Source organism: Crassostrea angulata, chromosome 10, assembly GCF_025612915.1.
Source record: "Crassostrea angulata isolate pt1a10 chromosome 10, ASM2561291v2, whole genome shotgun sequence".
Taxonomy (NCBI): Eukaryota; Metazoa; Mollusca; class Bivalvia; order Ostreida; family Ostreidae; genus Magallana; species Magallana angulata.
Window position 1 is genome coordinate 4,803,148 of NC_069120.1, and position 24,226 is coordinate 4,827,373.

Genomic DNA, 24,226 nt, shown 5'->3' on the forward strand with positions numbered 1-24,226 from the left:
AGATTTGGAAGTATTTTCAGTTAGATACTCTGGTAACCCAAAAACTGAATAAGGCTAATGTTGATAGATTGATCTCTGACTTCTACAAGAAACATATCTGATTATTTTTTGTGTTACAGAATGGGTGGTCAGGAAGTACACCCAGGAGCTGAAGAGTAACATGGAAACTACCAGGTACTGATAGTCAGGCAAACACAGCATCAGTAAAACACTCAGGAGACTATATGTCAGTTTACTTCATCGTAATTCATGTGTTCTCCTTTTGCAGGAAGGGCTTTTCCCTAGCTCTTGGGGCTTTACCCAAGTTCTTTCTCCAAGGACAGCTAGAGGTTGTCTTCACAAGTTTGTTTGAAGCTGCTGAAATCAAAGAGAAGGAAAAGAAATGGGTGGAGGCCAGGAGAGACGCCATTAAGGCCATCACTAAGTAAGTGTGTCAGCAAGGCCATCAAGAGTTCAGGGTGCATGTTTACTTGGGTGTTTCTATTGAATTTCTCAAGGTACACTCATACATTTCATTCATTTTTGGACCTAAGCATCTACATGTATTTAATATTTTAATTGGATATTAGTTAATTCATCAGTAAGCAGACAAGAAGCTGTATAAAAGGTGATAAGATATGATAATTATCAAATTAATTAAATTTACAGTATGTGTAAAGCAAAAATAGTAGCAAAAAGACGCATTATTATAACTTGGAAAGCATAGCATAACATTGAGTGACATAATTTTGTCTTTGATTAATTTATTCTCATTATGCAAGTATTTAAATAATACACATATTCAATTAGGTGCAGAACTGTAGCTCCATGGGAAATTTGATTGGATGGACTGTAAAGCTACACTTTCATCCATAAAAAAATGTATATTTATTGTGCACAAAAAGTTGACGTACACAGTTTTGGACTTATTAACCTATTTGCTCAGGAAGTTTTTGGTATGAAAATATTTACAGAATTTATTCATAATTTAGTAACATAAGTCCAAAACCATGCTCAACTTTTGTGCGCAATTAATATACAGCTTTTGGATGAATGGAACAGTACCTTCACAGTCCATCAACCTGAATTTCTCATGGAGCTACAGTCAGCGCTAAACAAGAGCACTGCAACATCAACCTCTACTGAATCTGTTTGTTTCCAGTATATGTACTGCGGTTGGGGTGGGAAACTCGCCCCAGGGGAGCCTGTGTGCCGACAATGTCCCTGCTGTCTATAACGCCCTGCTGAGGGCCATGACAGACTACACTTTGGACAGTCGAGGCGACGTCGGAGCTTGGTAGGTTCTCTTCCACTCAAATTGCTGTAAATTACTGTAAATATTTTTTCATATGTATGCGGGAAAATATTGTGAGGTTTATTAGAAATTTTGATGCCTAAATATTTCTCCAGTTTCTACATGCTGTTTGTATTTGTTAAACATTAATTACAGAGGTTCAACCATGAAAACTAGTCGTTACAAAAATGTAATCTCTTGTTGATTGCTAATTAAAGCAGGCACTAATATTTTGGTTTACAGTAATACAGTAAGTTTTCCCAAGTGTTTCTCCATGTAGAACTAAAAAACTTCTTTGTGAATGAATACAAAAAATTGAATTATTTTACAGGGTGCGAGAGGCAAGCATGACTGGGCTACAGGAAGTGACATCACTTCTGGTCAACAACAAGCCGGAATTGTTTACAGCGGATATGTAAGTCAGTCTGTCATCGGATGACAGATCAGTCATTATGAGAAAAAGGTCTAGACATTGTTCATAAGTTTTTATTAAAAAGATAAGAAATAAAGAGGATTAATGCACACTGTGATGTAACAAGAATATTAATCTTAGTTTGTTTTATTTGGGTTTTATTTCTTGGTAAATGGGGTATTCCACGCTGGACTTTTGGGGATTTTATTTCCGGGCTGATGTACCGTATATACTCGCCTATAAGTAATGTTCGCATATAAGTTGGTTTTTCAGGTTTATTTACAAGATTTTGCCATTGACCCTCTTATAAGTCGGGTAATTATTTCTGGATAAGCAGTCTACAGATTGTCAATCAAATATGCACATGTTATCAAGAATGACTATATTCTAGATAAAAAAAAATATTGGTGTTTGACCCCTCTGTTATCGTTTCCTATGTAATTCATTTTAAAAGAATTGTGTTCAGTTAAAATGATAGTGATGTTGATCCCCTGATGACTGATTAAGATGGTATAGCCCCTTTTAAAAGTGGTGTGTTAGCTTGTGTTGTTTTAGGTGACATGCCACCTACAGCCACCAATATAGCTCAAATTGCTGTTCTGTAATCCCACTAGATCGATTTTAGACGCCATGTTTTTTAATAGTTTTCTGTTAACAGAGTTATCTTTCTTGAAGTTTGTAACTTTAGATTTTGGACGCCATTATATTTTTTAAATGCTCATTACAACTTGATTATAGCTCAAAAACTATTTTAAATGCTACTGGAAATAAAATGACAGTGATTTTATCCTCTACTGACTGATTAGGGTTGGTAATTAGCCTCTTAAACTCAGTGCTAGCTTGTGTTGTTTTAAATACAGTTATACCTACAGCTATTATCACCTCAGGCGTAAATAATTGCTGGCTTAAATAAAAAATAGTATCAAATAAACCTTGTTCAAGAAATACAGTTGAAACTTTCAATGTATGTATTAATGTGTTTATATTTTAAGTACCGGTAATTAGAAATAAACATGTCAAGTATATAGGGATTGCAAGTCTAAAGTTGCAAGCAGAATGGCACCCAAAAACGAAGTTTTACTCAGTGGAAAAATTATCTGATTGTATGTCACGCCTATAAGTCGGACCCCTATTTTTTATTCAGATTTCTACTCCCAAAATACCAAATTATAAGCAAGTATATACCGTACAATTCACACTGTGCTTTCGGTTTTTATTTCTGGGTAGATGTACGAGAGCCATGCAGTGTCTGGTCCAGCAGTGCTGTGAGAAGATTGACAGGACGCGATCTCACGCCGGACAGATCTTCTCGGTGTTCCTGTCTCATGAGTAAGTATTGTCCATGGAGGAGGCAAAAAATATATTGAGAAGTTACAATATTCTGGAAGAAATGAGTTTATCTTAATCCACTGAAAGTTACAATGATTATAAACAAACAGTCAGATGAACACAATATTTCTATGTCCCTCTCAAACAAGAATTTTTCCACTCTTAAGAAGGTTCATAGAACTAGACATTGTATGACTTTAAAATGCACATAAGCAATCAACATTCAAAAGGCCCTAACTATTGTTTTTGATCTATATACATGTACATTTTCATTATTAATTTTTTTCAGACCTGAAATACCTCATATTCCCCACAGAGAAGAACTACACCAAATATTTCCTAAGTAAGCTCCAGTTATTAAATGAAATTTATATAACATATTCATTTCTTTTAAAAAGTAGTCTAAAATGACAATTGTTAAAAATTTTTTTTTTTTTTTTAGATTTTTTAGAAAATTTAAAAGATTAAACATTTGTTTTTTCCACAGATCTGAGCTAGGAGACATTAATTGGGGCGCTCCGTCGGACACGTTCTGTCGATTCACCCAGCTGCTGGGACTGGAGACGTACATGTATAACGTGTTACTGGGGCTCACTGTCAGCGTGGGAGGACTCACAGAGTCACTGGTCAGTAACCAAGGGAGAGAGGGGCTAATCAGTAATGAATCCATGGGGGGGGGGGGGGGGGGGGGGGGGGGGGGGAATATAATTCAACCTTCACCTTGTGTTATTTGTAATTAAATTGACAGCAGCACCTTTGTTCTACACTGGATATGTGTAACTGACTGTATCTCACGAGATATCATATAAGACATTGTTCAACTAACTGTATCTAATGAGATATCATATATGACATTGTTCAACTTAATGTATCTCATGAGATATCATATAAGACATTGTTCAACTAACTGTATCTCATGAGATATCATATATGACATTGTTCAACTTAATGTATCTCATGAGATATCAAATATGACAGTGTTCAACTTAATGTATCTCATGAGATATCAAATATGACATTGTTCAACCTAATGTATCTCATGAGATATCATATAAGACATTGTTCAACTTACTGTATCTCATGAGATATCATATAAGACATTGTTCAACTTAATGTATCTCATGAGATATCAAATAGGACATTGTTCAACTTAATGTATCACATGAGATATCATATATGACATTGTTCAACTTAATGTATCTCATGAGATATCATATATGACATTGTTCAACTTAAATGTATCTCATGAGATATCATATATGGCATTGTGTTACTTACTGTATCTCATGAGATATCATATATGACATTGTTCAACTTAATGTATCTCATGAGATATCAAATATGACATTGTTCAACTTAATGTATCTCATGAGATATCATATATGACATTGTTCAACTTAATGTATCTCATGAGATATCAAATATGACATTGTTCAACTTAATGTATCTCATGAGATATCAAATATGACATTGTTCAACTAAATGTATCTCATGAGATATCATATATGACATTGTTCAACTTAATGTATCTCATGAGATATCATATATGACATTGTTCAACTTAAATGTATCTCATGAGATATCATATATGACATTGTTCAACTTAAATGTATCTCATGAGATATCATATATGGCATTGTGTTACTTACTTTATCGCATGAGATATCATATATGACATTGTGTTACTACTGTATCTCATGAGATATCATATGACATTGTTCAACTTACTTTAACTCATGAGATATCATATATGGCATTGTGATACTTACTGTATCTCATGAGATATCATATATGGCATTTTGTTACTACTGTATCTCATGAGATATCATATGACATTGTTCAACTTACTTTAACTCATGAGATATCATATATGGCATTGTGTTACTTACTGAATCTCTTGAGATATCATCTATGACATTGTTCAACTAAATGTATCTCATGAGATATCATATATAACGTTGTTCAACTTACTGTATCTCCTGAGATATCATATATGACATTGTGTTACTTACTGTATCTCATGAGATATCATATATGACATTGTGTTACTTACTGTATCTCATGAGATATCATATATGACATTGTTCAACTTACTCTGTCTTATGAGATATCAAATATGACTTTGTTTAACGTACTGTGTCTCAGAAAATATCATATATGACATTGTATTACTTACTGTATCTCAAGAGATATCATTTATGACATCAGGTGACATCACAGGATGTTGGAGTTGAATATCCAGTGCATATCTCATTACTTTGCATAAGTTTTGTAGTATCCCTGTTCCTGGTAATATAGATAGTTAATGAAATATGTTAACTGTTGATGATTCATGTTTTTACAGGTGTTCATCCAAACATTGTTAATTTTTACAGGTACATGTATTATCCTGAACTTATCCATATTTGATAAGGTTATATACAGGTGTGATCCTATATCATATTTGATATTACAGGTGATTCACTCCAGTTCTTCTCTACATGTTTACCTAAGGTCTATAAGTAAGGACTTAACAAAGATGACTCACTTTGGAGAGGTGTTGTTACAGATATTTAAAGATTACCAGAAAGTTGACAGGTGTGTGTTCAACATTATTGAAGTGTCTGTATATGGATTAAGACCATTCATAACTCTGTTATATAGACCAAATATCATGAGCTAGTACATGCACATATATGTGTGTGTGTGTGTATGTGTTTACATAATTCATGTAAAACATAGTAATCATTATTTTTTATGTCAAAATAATTTCATCTTATTCTTAATTAGTACATTTACCTAAAAAAATGTAAAATTAATTAAAATCTAACCCCCAAAAATACCTTATTGACATGAAATATTTTTGACTGTTGTGAATGATTGACTGCATTGAATCCTGGGAATGATGAACAAAGTTTTGTTTTCGCCTGTAGGGTGTCCTTTCCTATGCTGAAGATGCTGGACCAGCTTTTGTCGAAAGGTTGTTTTGATGTGTTCTCTGGTGTGAACCAGTAAGTGATACACAGATACAGAGTGTATTGTCTTTGTTACGGAAATACATTTTGAAAGCCTGAAAAAATTATACTCCTCTTTACAAAAATTTATTATTAATGAATAAACATGTAGTTTTAACAAGTTTTTGTTATCAAGAACTAAATTTAGTTCTTGATTAAAAATTTTAAGATAATTTATACCCATAAGATTGATTAAAGTGAAGGTGTCTACTAAGAAATAATTTGTGAATTATGATAAAGATTCATTTTTGGATAAAAATCTGTCGAAAAAGAACTGTAATTTTCATTTTTTTTCCAGACACCAGTTTCCCTTGTCTGTGATAGATATAGTGAAGACTGAAGTGACACGCAGTGGAGATCCCCATAAGCTGATCGCTAGCGTTGAAGTGTAAGTCCAACCTCTGTATTCTGTAGACCCCATAAGCTGATCGCTAGCGTTGAAGTGTAAGTCCAACCTCTGTATTCTGTAGACCCCATAAGCTGATCGCTAGCGTTGAAGTGTAAGTCCAACCTCTGTATTCTGTAGACCCCATAAGCTGATCGCTAGCGTTGAAGTGTAAGTCCAACCTCTGTATTCTGTAGACCCCATAAGCTGATCGCTAGCGTTGAAGTGTAAGTCCAACCTCTGTATTCTGTAGATCCCCATAAGCTGATCGCTAGCGTTGAAGTGTAAGTCCAACCTCTGTATTCTGTAGACCCCATAAGCTGATCGCTAGCGTTGAAGTGTAAGTCCAACCTCTGTATTCTGTAGACCCCATAAGCTGATCACTAGCGTTGAAGTGTAAGTCCAACCTCTGTATTCTGTAGATCCCCATAAGCTGATCGCTAGCGTTGAAGTGTAAGTCCAACCTCTGTATTCTGTAGACCCCATAAGCTGATCGCTAGCGTTGAAGTGTAAGTCCAACCTCTGTATTCTGTAGACCCCATAAGCTGATCACTAGCGTTGAAGTGTAAGTCCAACCTCTGTATTCTGTAGATCCCCATAAGCTGATCACTAGCGTTGAAGTGTAAGTCCAACCTCTGTATTCTGTAGACCCCATAAGCTGATCGCTAGCGTTGAAGTGTAAGTCCAACCTCTGTATTCTGTAGATCCCCATAAGCTGATCGCTAGCGTTGAAGTGTAAGTCCAACCTCTGTATTCTGTAGATCCCCATAAGCTGATCGCTAGCGTTGAAGTGTAAGTCCAACCTCTGTATTCTGTAGACCCCATAAGCTGATCACTAGCGTTGAAGTGTAAGTCCAACCTCTGTATTCTGTAGATCCCCATAAGCTGATCGCTAGCGTTGAAGTGTAAGTCCAACCTCTGTATTCTGTAGATCCCCATAAGCTGATCGCTAGCTTTGAAGTGTAAGTCCAACCTCTGTATTCTGTAGACCCCATAAGCTGATCGCTAGCGTTGAAGTGTAAGTCCAACCTCTGTATTCTGTAGACCCCATAAGCTGATCGCTAGCGTTGAAGTGTAAGTCCAACCTCTGTATTCTGTAGACCCCATAAGCTGATCGCTAGCGTTGAAGTGTAAGTCCAACCTCTGTATTCTGTAGACCCCATAAGCTGATCGCTAGCGTTGAAGTGTAAGTCCAACCTCTGTATTCTGTAGACCCCATAAGCTGATCGCTAGCGTTGAAGTGTAAGTCCAACCTCTGTATTCTGTAGACCCCATAAGCTGATCACTAGCATTGAGGTGTAAGTCCAACCTCTGTATTCTGTAGATCCCCATAAGCTGATCGCTAGCATTGAGGTGTAAGTCCAACCTCTGTATTCTGTAGACCCCATAAGCTGATCGCTAGCGTTGAAGTGTAAGTCCAACCTTGGTATTCTGTTTAAACTCTAATGACTTTTGAATTTTGATGATAGATCAGTTTAGCTGGCGTCAAAGTGAAAGTCACAACACTTTATTACCATATGATGGGTATTTTCTACGACTCAAAATTTGTGCAGTTTATACCTTGAAAGGTTTCGAATTATATTCTGTGTTTCCAATTTTTTCTACTCTATTAGACCACAGAAAATTTCAATAAATTAACATAGTACTTATTGTACATTGTATCAATTATTGATTCCCTCTTTCATGTGTGTTTCGGGACTCCGCTGGGGTATAGCCGTGGACACTGTGTAATGAGGGTGTGGTTCTCACTGTGTGTAATGAGGGTGTGGTTCTCACTGTGTGTAATGAGGGTGTGGTTCTCATTGATAATTCTCTATTACATAATCAGCCTCCTGTTGACTCTAGTCGCAGTAATTGTTGTGTGGTCAATTTTTATCTAACAATTTCTGGTAAAGGATGCATTTGTCTCTAATTGTATATCAGAGTTATGTAGCTCAGAAATGTGCACGAAATTTATAAATGATGATAAAATAAAATCTTTTAACATTATGTGACCTGTAATCAAATTGCGTATTTATATTTGACTGACTGAAACGTTCGACATTATTCAATTAGGGCGATCATTATTGGAAATACTTGACCGACACCTTTCTTTTGTGATTATTTATCTAAGAATAATCCTCTAATTAGGCTATTATCATTAAAGACTGATGTTGTTTTGAAAGAGATTTGCAAATGAGTTTATACAATCACTTGGAATACATTATCTACACATGCTGATTAATATGTGTAACCTTAAAATAAATAATGTTTGATCATTTGTTACTTTTTGAGTGATACATGTATATTCAGTAGAATATTAGTCTGTGGTGTCATATATAGTAAGTGTGAATTGTACAAACTGTTCTACCCAAATGATAGTAAACTGTAATGATAATACAAGTTTATTTGGGGTAATTACAGCATACAGACAACTGAGTAACATACTGACCACATTAGAGAATGCAACCAGTATCACAGTTAGCATTGCATTTAGTGAATAACTCAAGAATATTTTGCTACTTTAATTTCTGTGGATTTTTTAAAAAACAACACAGAAAAAAACCATAATACGATATTACTCTGTGGTTTAGTCGTTAGCCTTGTGTAGTGTGTCTACTCTCATGACTCTGAAAAAACTCATGTTCTAGTGGTAAAGCATAAATCTAATACCTGTGGAATCATGAGATTTCGTGGTAGCTCAATTTTCATGGAATTCGTGGGTACCTCTCATCCACAAATTAACATCCTCCATGAATTAATAAATTAAGGTAATAAAGGCATATTTCCTTTGTTAGTTTTAGAGAATACACGAAATACGTCCCCATGAACCTGTAAAATTTAAGCAATCCTCGAAAATTGGCCCCCATGAAATTTAATGATTCCACAGTATCTCTCTTCTCTACACTCTCTTAGAGTTCAGAGATTCAATGATTTACTCTGTTAGAAGTCCAATCTCTCTTAAAACTCTGTTTTGCTGATAAGTCACAAGAGCTTACAATTACACAACCGTATTATCTTCACTTTTTGTCTGTTAAAATTAAATTTTCTGTTTATATGCATAAACCACTTGAATGATCTATTTTAACTACATGCATATTTATGAACTATCAGTTAGGCCAGTGATGGGCCTCTTAACAATAAATTGATATTGTGGTCTTATTCTGGATAATTCATCAAGTGCAAACAAATTTAACACTCAATTCTAATTAGATTCTCTTACAGGATAAGAATTTGAATTCTAAAGTCAAAACCTTATGAAGCTGAATTGCTTGGTCTGTAAGATTGCATAGATTTACCTTGTCAGCAACTCTGCTGAGGTGGTAACTCTAAAGCTTAGAGTGCTACCTTTTTTGGCTCACCTGAATCAAAGGTTTTTGAACTGAAAAGCGGTAGCATTGCGCGCGGTCTTTTTCGCGTATATTTCACTGCATAGATTTTGATGTACTACAAATGTAGTAAGGATTTCTGATTAGTAATTAGCGATATCAACTAAAATATAAGACTTTTGAAATTTAGTAATATCAACATATGCAATAAAAATGTTTGCATGCATTTACCATCATATTGATTACCGTATTAAAGCTATTTATTTTTAGAGGAAAAAATATTTGAGTGCAGAGACTTTAACAATTGCCTTGGTTCAGAAAAAATAGGTTAAGTTGCCAAAATTCAACATATAAGAAAAGTAAGAACTTGTCGGAAATCATATATTCTTTTTCAATATCAAAATGATGTTTACATGCTTATCACAAATCATGCAGCATTGCAATAAACTGCAAGTCAAGTTTTCTGTTATGGCCAAGTGAAAAGATATATTTAGTCATCGTTAAAGCCACATGTGGAACTGTAAAGCTTCTTTTATCTTGGCAAGGACGACATCGACATGTCTTGTAACTAATGTTATCACCGGAAGTGGCTTCTTTCATTGTTCAATGTAAAACACATGCTTGAAAACTTATCATTCCACTGGCTTGAAAAAGCGTTTGTGTGCCTCCGATTCAATGTCAAGCGCTAATTTCAAACCCAACGAGATTTTTTGACCACAATGGCTTCCAAAATGGCAATCTATCAAGACAAGGAACGTATTTTGAAGAAAAGCGGTAGATTTTTTAATAAAAGCGGTTGGTGGGAGACAGAGCTAAAAAGCGGTAGACTTCCGCGTAAATCGGTAGAGTTAACATGTATGGATACAAGTGAACATATTTTGCCAAATATGATACTTTTTAAAAACTTTTTAAAAAAGATATTTCTGTTTGAGAAAAGGATGCTTATTTTACACCACAATGGAACTTAAAAAAAATTTTTAACAAGTAAAGTGTTGGCTATCATAATTTATTAAGTATTTGTAGCCTTTATACTGAAAAAAAAATGCTACTTTGTTTTTTTAAAACAATTGGAATTATTGTTGGAGCGTAGTTAGCAGAAAATTTTGTGCTCTTAATTTGTTGATAGATAAATTGTATTCAAATGGCCATTTAAAACTGTTTTAAACTGTTTATTCATCAATTAGAGCTGTGTATTCACCATCTCCGTGTACGCCGCTACTACAGATGTTATTAATAGATCTGTGCAATAGATCCTGGTTATTCATCAATTAGAGCTGTGTATTCACCATCTCCGTGTATGCCGCCACTACAGATTTTATTAATAGATCTGTGCAATAGATCCTGGTTATTCATCAATTAGAGCTGTGTATTCACCATCTCCGTGTACGCCGCCACTACAGATTTTATTTTAAATAGATCTGTGCAATAGATCCTGGTTCTGGGCCTGAGTTGGCCTACCTCATCATTCTTTTAAAAAATTATCAGCATTTTTAAAAAAGACACATAATTAAGAACTATTTATTTAAATAAACAACTCATTGAGGATTCTTTTCACCTTTATTTTTTAACGCCTCTGCAGCCCTATCAAAGCTTTGTTTTACACATATGCACTTGGCTTTAATTCACGCGGATTGTCTCGGACATCACCTTTGGGCAAAGAAATAATCAAAACATCGTGGCACCCTGCAGAGTGTCCAATTTTTTTAAAAATCTGCATCAAAAACATTATCTTGAATGTGAAATTTTCAGTATTTTAAAATTTCCTTGCAGACTCTTCAATGCATATTATGACAGTTTGGTCAAAAGTCTTGGTGCGTAGTATACACCTAAACTACATTTTTCACATCTTACACATAACTGTGTATTGTATTTGGCAAGATACGATAAAGAAAAATATAAAAAACAACACCATAATCTCTGTTGTTCAAAGAAGCCCACAATTAGGAGGGGTTCCAAATTTGATTTACATAGTAAAAGATATTAAGGTATATATTTGAATAAAGTTTGGAAATTATTGCTCAGGTAGGTAAAATGGCCCATGGGCATCTTGTTTTTTATGATATGAAGTCTGTCAGAAATATGGAGAACTGTGTTGTTTGCATAGGATTCTTTAATTGATATTCTTATGCAGAATCAACAGCTGTTGATTTCTTGCTATATTTTAGATGATATATTATCACAATTAAATTTTAATGGTAGTGACATGAAAGTGTCGAGCTGTCCTTAAACGTCGGTTCTTGTGTTTTGTAATAACTCTCACTATTCATCTTCATAAAGCTTACCTTGCTAAGTCAAACTACTGACAGCCAGATGTATTTTTGAAAATACAAGTGACATTGATAAGTTTCATAAATGAAGGCAGAATAAGCAAGGGAAAATCTCATCAATTACCACCATGTACACAGAGATTCTCTCCTACAATCTTTTCTTTTCCTTTTCAATCTTCCTTGTTTTTTTTCCCAATAATATCCCAATAAAAAACCTGCCAATTGGCTTTAAAATAGATCCAGGTGTTTTACCTGCTTGTGGCATTTTTAGTTCTTAAAAATTAGCAATTTAAAATGAATTTATGTACGTCAAGTTTTCTAAAGTGAGGAATTGTTAATGCCATAGTCTAGCTATACTTTGCATCTTCCTGTTTTACTACATGTATATAACAAGGGATCTCATTTCCTCCAGTTCTCAGGGTGAAGTGATAAGTAACAAATACTCATATACTTTTCACAGAAACAAAGCATGCAATCTCAATTCTCAACATCGATTTATCATTGTAGACAGTGGTCCAGTAGCCACAGTAAGGATGTTTTATTAGGTGACTTTTTTCTAGGAAAACGACCGGTAGCATACCTGTTGTATATCAGGATGTGTGAGGCATGTAGAAAGAAGTAAAATAAAAAAAAAACCTGTGAATATGAAATTAATGAATTATTGAATTAAACAGAATGTAGAATTACAAATCTCTTGTCATCTTACACAAAAACAGATTTGTCAGCCCTCCTGTCAAGAGTAATTAAAATAGAATTAATGTGTAAATATATGCCAGGGGCAAAAGGAGCCTAATAGCTCTCCTGTCACTTCTAGAATTGTATTATTGTTTGAATGAACCTCTGAAATAGATATTAGCAAAATATTCACCATGAGGAAATATTCATATAAGATTCATGTAAAACATGTTTATTTGGTTTGATGACTGCTGGCAAACATTGCCTATCTACTGCTAAAATTCTACCACTCACCAGGCAGATGTTGATATTCATTTCCAATGGAAGCAGGACCAAATTTCAATCAAGCAATAACATATAATACATAATAGTTGAAATTCAAATTTGTTGAAAATGAGCAGCTTTCTGAAACAACTTTAAGTCTGTTTTCATCAACCCTCATCTGTCCATCCATTTTCATTTGTCTGCAACAAATTAAATTACTTAAAATTGACCAAGTTTGGTTCAATTTCACCTGTTCAGTGTCCATCATTGGGAATTGAAGGTCAAGGTTGAAAAAAACTTCGCAGTACCTGTTGGTAGAGGGTGTGCAGTAAATTTATATTATTTCTATGGATAAAAGGTTCAGGTCTTAGTAACAACCTCTCTGTGTAAAACCCTTGTTCAGAGCATATTGATTCAGTTGGTCCACCTAAAATACTGATGAAGATGGAGGACAGGAATGCAGTTTTGTCATGGTCTTAGTGTGGATGAAATTAGTAGGTTTACCCACCTCATGGTGGCACTAATTTATTGGTGTGTTTGTATTAACTGATTTCTTTATATATCAATCTGAATGTCACAGAGCACTGAACAGACGGTTTACCCCTGACTTCTCTTTACAGACAATGATGTATGTTAATTGTAGCAGTAATTTATGCTGTCGAAATTAAATCTGCTGTGGGATGGGGGTCACAGACTATTGTGGAGAAGCAGTGTGACCCCACTCAGCGACTTTGCCTTGGACTGAACCAGAAGACAAACGAGGACAGAAGACATATACTTCCAAGGAAACGGGGTCACTGCTCAGAAATCTGGTTGTCTGTCATGTTCATTGTAATCTACGACTTGCCATGCGGTAATGACTCCGGATGCTGTATAATTAATCCACCAAAGCAAGGCTGGGGTCCTCAGAGAAAGGTTGACATTCTCCTGAACAGTTCAATCTTGTAATCTTTTCTTAGTAAACATACATCTTGCTGTGTAATGCATGATATAGAGGAGTCCTCCATGATTTATCATGACCAAGCACTATCATTCCTCCTGGCTTTTACCACATGCAGAATTACTGAAGCATGATTACTGTAATGCCAAATATCTGCAGAGTTGCAAACTGATGCATTTGTATTTAAGAGTTGATGCATTTATTCATTCTTATAATGATAGATAAAGCAGTGGAAATGCTAAGCAATACAATATTTCCATATCTTGACTTTCTTAAAGATCTCAGTCAACTCTCAAGAATGTTTGTTGGAACTTCGGCAGAAGACCATCTGAGGGTATCTTATACCAGGTATACATCTTCTGATGTGCTGGAGTTACTTCATATTATAATTATTTTATGCAGCAAAAAACAATCAGGCTTTATATCTGATGAATCCTAAGAAAATATCTCATATCTAATCAAAGTAGTAGTCTAAATATAGATTTTTTTTTATACATAATAGATAATAATAAAGCTAGCTTTCTCTCTCACCTTTGGGGTTTGAGTGAATTACATCCATCTTATGAGATAGTTGTTACTGAGAATTCATGGAATTCATCTTTAATCTTTATAAGACAAATCATGTTACATGCAGAAATACCTACTGTATGAATGAAATTTAAAATTGAACAAAAGTTTGACAAGTAACTTTTGATAATCTTTAGTTGTCCATCTGGTTTTCATATTGATGATTATATGGTGATGTGACACAACACTACATGTATTTATATTAAAATCTATATTAGTTATTTTTGTAAAGTATATAATGTAGCAAGGTTTTCTTACTAGGCTGGTAATATAACAGTCTTCTTGTTACAAAGTATTCCTTCTAGGCTGGTTATACAACAGTTTTCTTGTAACAAAGCATTCCTACTTGGCTGGGAATATAACATTCTTGAAGAAAGGTACTTTGGAATCATTAAATTTCATGGGGGCCAATTTTCAAGGATTGCTCAAATTTTACAGGTTAGTGGGGACGTAATTTCATGTATTATCTAATACCTCAAAAAGGTCATATGACTTTATAACCCAAATTCAATAACTCGTGGAGGATGTTAATTCGTTGATAAGAGGCAGCCACAAATTCCACAAAAATTTAGCCACCACTAAAAATCTGATGATTCCACAGTATTCTTTTTTGGCTGGTAATATAACAGTCTTGGAACAAAGTATTCTTACTAGGCTGGTAAAATAACATTCTTGTAACAAGGCATTCTTTCTTGGCTGGTAATATAACAGTCATGTAACAAGGTATTCTTACTAGGCTGGTAATATTACAGTCTTGTAACAAGGTATTTCTTCTAGGCCGGTAATATAACAGTCTTGTAACAAGGTATTCCTTCTACGCTTATAATATAACAGTCTTCCTGTAACAAGGTATTCCTACTAGGCTTGTAATATAACAGTCTTGTAGCAAGGTATTTCTTCTAGGCTTGTAATATAACAGTCTTCTTGTAACACGGGATTCCTACCAAGATGGTAATATAACAGTCTTGTAATAAGGTATTTCTTCTTGGCTGGTAATGCAAAAGTCTTTTAACAAAGTATTCCTTCTAGCTGGTTATATAACAGTCTTGGAACAAAGTATTCTTACTAGGCTGGTAAAATAACATTCTTGTAACAAAGTATTACTACTAGCTGGTAACATAACAGTTTCTTATTAAGGTATTCCTACTAGGCTGGTAATATAACAGTCTTGTAATAAGTTATTTCTTCTAGGCTTGTAAAATAACAGTCTTCTTGTAACAAGGTATTCCTTCGAGGCTAGTAATATAACAGTCTTGTAACAAGGTATTCCTTCTAGGCTCGTAATATAACAGTGTTCCTGTAACAATTGTATTCCTACTAGGCTGGTAATATAACAGTCTTGTGATAAGTTATTTCTTCTAGGCTTGTAATATAACAGTCTTCTTGTAACAAATATTCCTACTAGCTGGTAAAATAACAGTCTTGTAACAAGATATTCCTACTTGTTGATTATATATTATTCTTGTAACAAGTTATTCCTACAAGGCTGCTAATATAACAGTCTTCTTGTAACAAAGTATTCCTACAAGGCTTCTAAAATAACAGTCTTGTAACAAGTTATTCCTACAAGCCTGCTAATATAACAGTCTTCTTGTAACAAGGTATTCCTACTGGGCCTGTAATGTAAAAAGAAGTCTTCTTTTTAAGCTATTGATATAATAGGTAATCTTTATAGGCTGGTTATGTAATCAGGAGTTGTCAAGGTGTGTCATGTTGTTAAGAGAATTCTAATTTTATGCTGCTAATCAATAGAATATTTTAGATGTACATGTTTTACTTATTCAACTTTATCAGCAGCAAACTGTACTTGTTTACCAGTTGCTTATTTTGTTCCACAGATATTGTGGCTATATGCTGTCTACTGTAGCTTTTGATCCCATTGTTTTTTTTGTCTTACAGAAATTGCGGCTTGTTGCAGTTTGAGGGGGAAGTCAGGAAGAAGGCTCTCCAACAGCTGACCATGTTCCTGTGTCATAAGTACCCCAGGGTAGGTCTCTTCTGCACAGTCGTAGCACACTTTACTTCTTGCTTTTTACACAAGTGCTTAAAGAAAGGGGTGTGACATATTATGAACAAGCAAATAAAAAAAGAAAGATAAAAAAACAGGCAATTTTAGAAGAAAAAATGGGAAGGGAGAGGGGTAAACAGGCTTCCCATGACATACTGGATTTATTGTGGAACAAGGTGTTATAAACCAACACTGAAATGAAGTATGATTAGGGAAGAGTGACTGTATAATCCTATAATCCATATGAAACTGGTTATAGTTATAGATCATCGTGCTGGAATAGCGTACCTATAATAATCCTATTAGGTTTATAGCCATTATTCTCAACACCTTTGATGATCTGTCTAGATATGGAGAATTTTATAAATTAACAATCACATAAAACAAGTTCATTGACATCTATTGTCATATTCTTTATCTATAAAGTGACCTTGTCTCAAAAAGAAAGCACATGTTTATGTACAGCCAAATTCACATTCGACTGTTTTTAACCGGGTTTTCCAACGGAAAAATCCGGTTATTAAGGTCAGACGACACCTTCCTCGAGAATCTTTTTTGTATCTCCTCGTAATAAAGAGTTCCAACAAAAAATTTTAATTTTATAATTACTTTGAAAATGATCAAAATTTACTTATATTTGGTCGTATGCCTAGATGGTCGAGTGGTTAGAACCGTGGCCGCTCACTGCCAGAAGCGTATAGGTTCTAGCGGTCGTGAGTTCAAAGCCCCGCCCCGGCGGAATTATAGTTCTATTTTAGAGAATTTAGCTTTGCTGTAGATGTATTTATTTTCATATCAGCAATTCAAGTGTATCTTCAAGAAGATTATATAGGAATTTGAATATTCTAGTATTTTGCAGAAATGCCTGGTAAGGTACCCTAATTTTCTGCAAGAAAGCTTGTCAAAATAGTTGTAAACCATTAACAAATTCCTGGAAAAAGTTATCTAAAATTGAGGAACGTGTCGTCTGACCTTAAAATGGTGAAAATGGCGGGCGGATGGGCGGGCGGGCGGCTGCCAAAAGGGTACCCTCATTGTACGGATAACTCCTCCTACAGTTTTCAAGATAGGAAGTTGTTCTTTTGCAGATCAATTGTACATATATCAGAGGTGTGCATATTGCAAGGATTAAGATTTCCGATAATTTATGAAAAAAATACCAGCTTTTGAACTTAGTCATTTTTGGGCAAAATATTGCATATAGGGTACCCTCATTGTACGGATAACTCCTCCTACAGTTTTCAAGATATGAAATTGTTCTTTTGCAGATCAATTGTACATATATCAGAGGTGTGCATATTGCTAGGATTTAGATTTCCGATAATTTATGAAAAAAATACCAGCTTTTGAACTTAGTCATTTTTGGGCAAAAAATTGCATATAGGGTACCCTCATTGTACTGATAACTCTTCCTACAGTTTTCAAGAAAGGAACTTGTTCTTTTGCAGATCAATTGTACATATATCAGAGGTGAGCATATTGCTAGGATTAAGATTTACGATAATTTATGAAAAAAATACCAGCTTTTGAACTTAGTCGTTTTTTGGCAAAATATTGCATATAGGGTACCCTCATTGTTCGGATAACTCCTCCTACAGTTTTCAAGATATGAAAATGTTCTTTTGCAGATCAATTGTACATATATCAGAGGTGTGCATATTGCTAGGATTTAGATTTCTGATAGTTTATGAAAAAAATACCAGCTTTTGAACTTAGTCATTTTTTGGCAAAATATTGCATATAGGGTACCCTCATTGTTCGGATAACTCCTCCTACAGTTTTCAAGATATGAAAATGTTCTTTTGCAGATCAATTGTACATATATCAGAGGTGTGCATATTGCTAGGATTTAGATTTCCGATAATTTATGAAAAAAATACCAGCTTTTGAACTTAGTCATTTTTTGGAAAATATTGCATATAGGGTACCCTTTCACCTTATCCATTTCACTGGATACGGGTTGACATGGATTATTGATACAGTTCAAATAAAAGAAAACCCGGTTTGCTGTCACATTGACAGCAATTCACTTGTATTATTATTTTTTTTAATATAAATTGCTTGCTGTTTATCATTTAAAGAAATCTGTATAAATTGATTTTGAACAAACATTGTTTTTTATTGACATCTGTGTAGTAAATGATTCAGAAAGATGAAGGAAAACAGAATAAGGTGGGGGGGGGGGTCACAAAGGAAGACTGAATTTTTGTATAAGGAATAAACTAAAAAATAACTTTAAAAATCTTCAAAAAAAACCCCGTAAGGCCAGAAAAGAATTTCAGTGCCATCATTTTTGTTATGGCCATTCTTTATCAGGTGACCAATGTGGCCCCATGGCCTCTAGTTGTTTTATACATCTATCTGTATCTATATAAATGTTCCATATTATGGGGAAAGAACATATTAGGTAAAGATCAGAATTACATTTTTTTTGAAATTAGATAAAAATGACCTGGTACAGTTGGATAAGTTAATAGAAATAAGCTGAAAATACTTTCAATATTTGGTATATGATACTTGCATGAAAGAGTTTCAAAGTTTACCTCTGACTTTTTGTACATGTTTGAAGCAAAGGTTTTGACCTATCATAAAACTTTTGACAAACAAATTAAAACAGGGAATTAAGTTATAAAAAAAAAAATGGGGAATGTGGGATGAGGTCTCCCTTAGACCCTCGGTTTTATTATGCCAGGGGGTCCAAATTCAGTGTTATAAAACATTATTTGAATAAGATATGATTAGGAAAGAGAAGTCGTTGACTGCTTAATTCTGTAAAGACGTTCTCCAGATCTAAACTGGACATCTTTATGGATCACTTTATAGATCACTAATACACCTGATCAGTATTAAATCTACAGCAATTATCCTCGAAACTCTTTATGATCATTTATCAAATATCAGTCAGATTAAAAGTTTGCTTAATTCACATGTATCCTTACTTAAACCTTTTACCCAGAGGTCTTCCTTTTTAGATTACTTATTGGTGTATGACTTAAAGTTAACAAGTCAGCAATTATTTACTGGTAAAGTTTTAAAAGATTTGTGAGATACTTTACTGATCTTCCTCTGAAGCAATACATCAAACTGTGCTTTAAAAAAGATGATACATGTAAATATCCATTTTATTTTATTAAATACAAGGAAGTGATCATAATAAAAATTGCTTGAGTTTACAATTGATTCATTTTAAATGCTGGAGGTCACAATATTTTATTTCCCCCACACAACAAGTTTGGGGGGGGGGGGAGGAGGGGGTATCTATTTAGACCTTGCTTCTGTCAATCAGTCAGTCCTGGGTGGGTTATTGTCAGCACAACTCCTCTTAAACCACTGCACATGGTTTGTCAAATACGTTTTGATGGCAATATGCACCTACATACAAAATTTCAAGATACTGTAGACGTACTTTTGTTCGCGTGGTATTAATTTACACTATGAACGCGGGCACAAATTTTCCGCGAAATTTTTTCACAGTGTACTTAAAGTGCATTTTGGAATGAAATTTTGAAATTGCATTACATGAATAAGGATAATCGGAAGTTACTACATTATATAACACTTGCATATACGTGTACCCAATGTATATCGTTTTTATCTATGCAAACCGTCAATTTGAAGCAAATTTGTGTTGAGAATTCACATAATGAATAATTTAATCTCCGAAAGATTTGAATTTTCTGTAAATTTACTTGCATGAAATTTAAACTTTCTCTCAGTTTGAGATAACAGCACGTGTCAGACGACAAATAGCCCCAAGCGGGTCAGTCTTTCAATGACCCAATTAACTACAAACTAAGACCCGTGTTTTTACTGCAATTTTTAGATCCCTTTGTGCTTTGACTTTTAATTGATAAAACTGATCAACTCATAATTTAAACGACATGTGAACCCATAAATTGGTAAATATTCATCATGTGGTGTTTCACAAGACGATTTTAGCCAGCGTCGTAACATCTTGACGGCTAACTAATGACTACCGACCAGTGCACAACCGATAATTACTGTTCACTGTGAACAGTTCTTACAATTTAAGTCCAAAGTTGGAAAAATTCTCGGTAATGAAAATCGTTCAGAACTAAATTCTATAATAATTATTCATATGATTTTTTTTCATTCAAAGAATCCGCGTAAATTTTTACCCACGGATTAAACTGATACTGTGATTCCGCGGAATTATGACCCCGTGGAAATAAATACGTCTACAGTATTCTGTGAATGAAAAATGACTATGAAATTGTGATATATCATAATCTGATCATGAAAATTATTAACGATTAATTTCTTTGCAAGTTTGCATGCTGTCCTATTCTTTTTTTTAGCTCACCTGAGCTGAAAGCTCAAGTGAGCTATTCTGATCACATTTTGTCTGTCGTCCGTCTGTCTGTCTGTCTGTCTGTCTGTCCGTCCGTCTGTCTGTAAACTTTTCACATTTTCAACATCTTCTCAAGAACCACTGGGCCAATTTCAACCAAACTTGGCACAAAGCATCCTTAGCCTAAGGGGATTTAAATTTGTGAAAATTAAGGATCACGCCCTTTTGCAAAGGGAGATAATTAGGAATTTATGAATATTTTCGAGAAATTTTCAAAAATCTTCTTCTCATGAACCATAAGACCAGGAAAGCTGAAACTTGTGTGGAAGCATCCTCAGGTAGTGTAGATTCTAATTTGTGAAAATCATGACCCCCGGGGGTAGGGTGGGACCACAATGGGGGGTCGAAATTTAACATAGGAATATATAGAGTAAATCTTTAAAAATCTTCTTCTCATGAACCATAAGACCAGGAAAGCTGAAACTTGTGTGGAAGCATCCTCAGGTAGTGTAGATTCTAATTTGTGAAAATCATGACCCCCAGGGGTAGGATGGGGCCACAATGGGGGGTCGAAGTTTTACATAGGAATATATAGAGTAAATCTTTAAAAATCTTCTCCTCATGAACCATAAGACCAGGAAAGCTGAAACTTGTGTGGAAGCATCCTCAGGTAGTGTAGATTCTAATTTGTGAAAATCATGACCCCCGGGGGTAGGGTGGGACCACAATGGGGGATCGAAGTTTTACATGGGAATATATAGAGTAAATCTTTAAAAATCTTCTTCTCAGAAACTAATCAGCCAGTAAAGCTGACACTTGTGTGGAAGCATCCTCAGGTAGTGTAGATACAAAGTTGTGAAAATCATGACCCCCGAGGGTAGGGTGGGGCCAAAATGGAAGGTCAAAGTTTTACATAGGAATATATAGAGTAAATCTTTAAAAATCTTCTTCTCAGAAACTAATCAGCCAGGAAAGCTTAAACTTGTGTGGAAGCGTCCTCAGGTAGTGTAAATTCAAAGTTGTGAAAATCATGATCCCCAGGGGTAGGGTGGGCCACAATGGGGGGCCAAAGTTTAACAAAGGAATATATATGGTAAATCTTTAAAAATCTTCTTCTCAGAAATTAATCAGCCAGATGATTCTTTATAATTGTTAAGATTTTGGCCCCAGGACAATTCTTTGGCCTCATAAGAAGGTTCAGAGTTTATGTACGTTTATATCCCATATATAAACAATTGTTAAGGATCTTTTTGAGAACTGCAATACTCAACATATGATATGACTATAAAATCATCCTGTTAGAAAAGGGACTAATGATTGTAAACATAAGAATATCCAGGGGAAAAATGGATTTTATTTATACAGAATCAACATGTATTATTGTACATTGTCCAGATAGTTTGTATTATGACTCCATTAAGCTGATTTTGTCATACCTATTGTTCCTCGGGTGAGCGATGTGGCCCATGGGCCTCTTGTTTAATCTTAAAGATGAATTCACATATCATATTGATTAGATTATATTAATCAGAATTTTTCAAAGCCTTTTTATGACTGTAGGTAGTAAGTTATCATGAAAAGCTTTAAAATATTTGTAATTCAATAAGAATATATTTGCTTACATATATATTTCAGAATTTGAATTATTTATGAAAGTAATCTCATTAAGTCCTTATTTTGTTTATCTACATCCTGTTAGAGAGAGAGAGAGAGAGAGAGAGAGAGAGAGAGAGAGAGAGAGAGAGAGAGAGAGAGAGTCTAAGCCAATCCCTAGGCAGGTGATTGATTGGGCAGGTTATCCTGTGTGGGTGACACACTTTCTGAGCCCTACTCTCTTGTCTGTTGTAGGTGAGGAAGGCCACAGCTAACAAGCTGTACGAGGCCCTGGTCACCTACGACGAGATCGTTCCCGAGGACAGTCTGGACGAGATCACCACCACCCTCAGCGAGTTTACCTGGTGAGAAACAAAGCGGTCCCAGAGGGCGATGATCCCTCACCCTGCTGGCTATCAGTCTTATAAGGACACCCATGAACAATCCAGCTAAAAAATTTGTATATTGAGTGTGTAGGCTCACCATCTCGAACATCAGCTCATACGGTTATCCAAATAAGAGATGGATAAGTGATGATTTCAATTATTTTTTAATAAAAACGAGCAGGCTAAGCAATATTTCTCATTATGTTCGTATACATGTATTAATGATGACTCTAATTAATTTCCTTTTTTATGACAATGTTATTTCTTATCTGTCACCATTGATTGGATGTATGTACATGTTTTGATATTACAGGGATGATGAGATTGAGGTAGAGAGTATTAGACCAGTGCGAAACAACTTGTGTGATTTGATGAACATTCCTCGCCCAGTGCTGAAGAAGGTATTTTTTACTGCACTAAGAAATCAAGAAATAGTCATTTCATATGAACCTTTTGTTGCACAGTTTTACCAAATTATGTTTTTGTCAATCTATTTATCGTATGAACAGAAATTAGATTTATAATATGAATTTTTTTTCTTTTGACCTTTCTAGTAAAATAGAACAAGTGGGATATTGGAGGTGTAGTCGACGTTTAATTCGGTCTTTGTTCTTATAATGAAGTTCAGTCATAGCCTCAAAGTATTTTTTCAGATATTTTTTATTCTTGGTTATAAATTAGGCTTTCAAAACATATTTTGAAGGGAAAGCATATTTCAAAATTGGAATTGTAAAAAAAATATAGAATGGTTTTGGTTTTGGCCTTGATGTTTTTTGCAGTACAGTTGTACTAGAATGGAAATTTAGGGGGATTTTGTCAGTGTCATACTTAGAACTTCTACCTGGAAAATTGTTTTGGATTACAAGATGTAAAAAGGTTGGCTTTGGTAAAGTCAAGGTAATAGATTTGGATAATTTTTGTTTTCACTCTAGAATTTTATTAACTTAGAAGTGAGCTAAACATTCAACATTTTAGAACAGTAATGAGATTTACAATACATGTATAGGCTCCTGATCGTCCATTAGAGTAATATAATTTGATATGTTAGGTATTGATGATTAACTGAGGACAGAGTGACAGTCATTTTGTATAGATATTGGCAACAAGATTTATTTGATTCAACAATATGATGCAGTTAATGAAAATAATGATGCAAAATGTTTTCAGGATTAGCTTCATTTAGATTTTATCATAAAAATCAGATCTTTAAAAGGTTTCAAGCTGAAAAATTTATACTAATACCAGAGAAATGTAAATCTAAAGACCAAGAGTTTATTTACTAGAGTCCTGTAGGCCAAGGGTTCAGTGTTCATATGTGTAAATAGTACTCCAAAGTCTAACTAAAAATGTCCATGTATCAGCTATTGGTACCATTGATATGTCAAAGTGAAATATTGAGTGTAGAGGCTATAAAAATGATTAGGTTCTAGTCATAGAGACCAATTGTTCAAGCTCCAGATGGGTAAATATGTCCCAGAGAGATGTAAATGTACAGTCAAATATAGACTCTATCC

At 34.5% G+C, this 24,226-nt stretch overlaps 1 protein-coding gene across 2 annotated transcripts in view; it reads left to right on the forward strand.

Moving 5' to 3' along the window:
- Positions 1–24,226, forward strand: part of LOC128167081 (tubulin-specific chaperone D-like) — a 37,581-nt gene that overhangs the window by 9,512 nt on the left and 3,843 nt on the right. The window contains exons 23-35 of one of the 2 annotated variants that reach the window (XM_052832599.1): positions 120–174; positions 269–424; positions 1,142–1,276; positions 1,605–1,688; positions 2,913–3,014; positions 3,304–3,357; positions 3,502–3,640; positions 5,470–5,591; positions 5,927–6,004; positions 6,306–6,395; positions 16,313–16,400; positions 22,582–22,691; positions 23,026–23,113. In XM_052832599.1, coding sequence (XP_052688559.1) covers positions 120–174; positions 269–424; positions 1,142–1,276; positions 1,605–1,688; positions 2,913–3,014; positions 3,304–3,357; positions 3,502–3,640; positions 5,470–5,591; positions 5,927–6,004; positions 6,306–6,395; positions 16,313–16,400; positions 22,582–22,691; positions 23,026–23,113 — 1,301 coding nt within the window. Of the gene's footprint in view, positions 1–119; positions 175–268; positions 425–1,141; positions 1,277–1,604; positions 1,689–2,912; positions 3,015–3,303; positions 3,358–3,501; positions 3,641–5,469; positions 5,592–5,926; positions 6,005–6,305; positions 6,396–13,526; positions 14,195–16,312; positions 16,401–22,581; positions 22,692–23,025; positions 23,114–24,226 lie in introns of those variants that run through there. The other variant, XR_008241213.1, reaches the window with a different exon arrangement.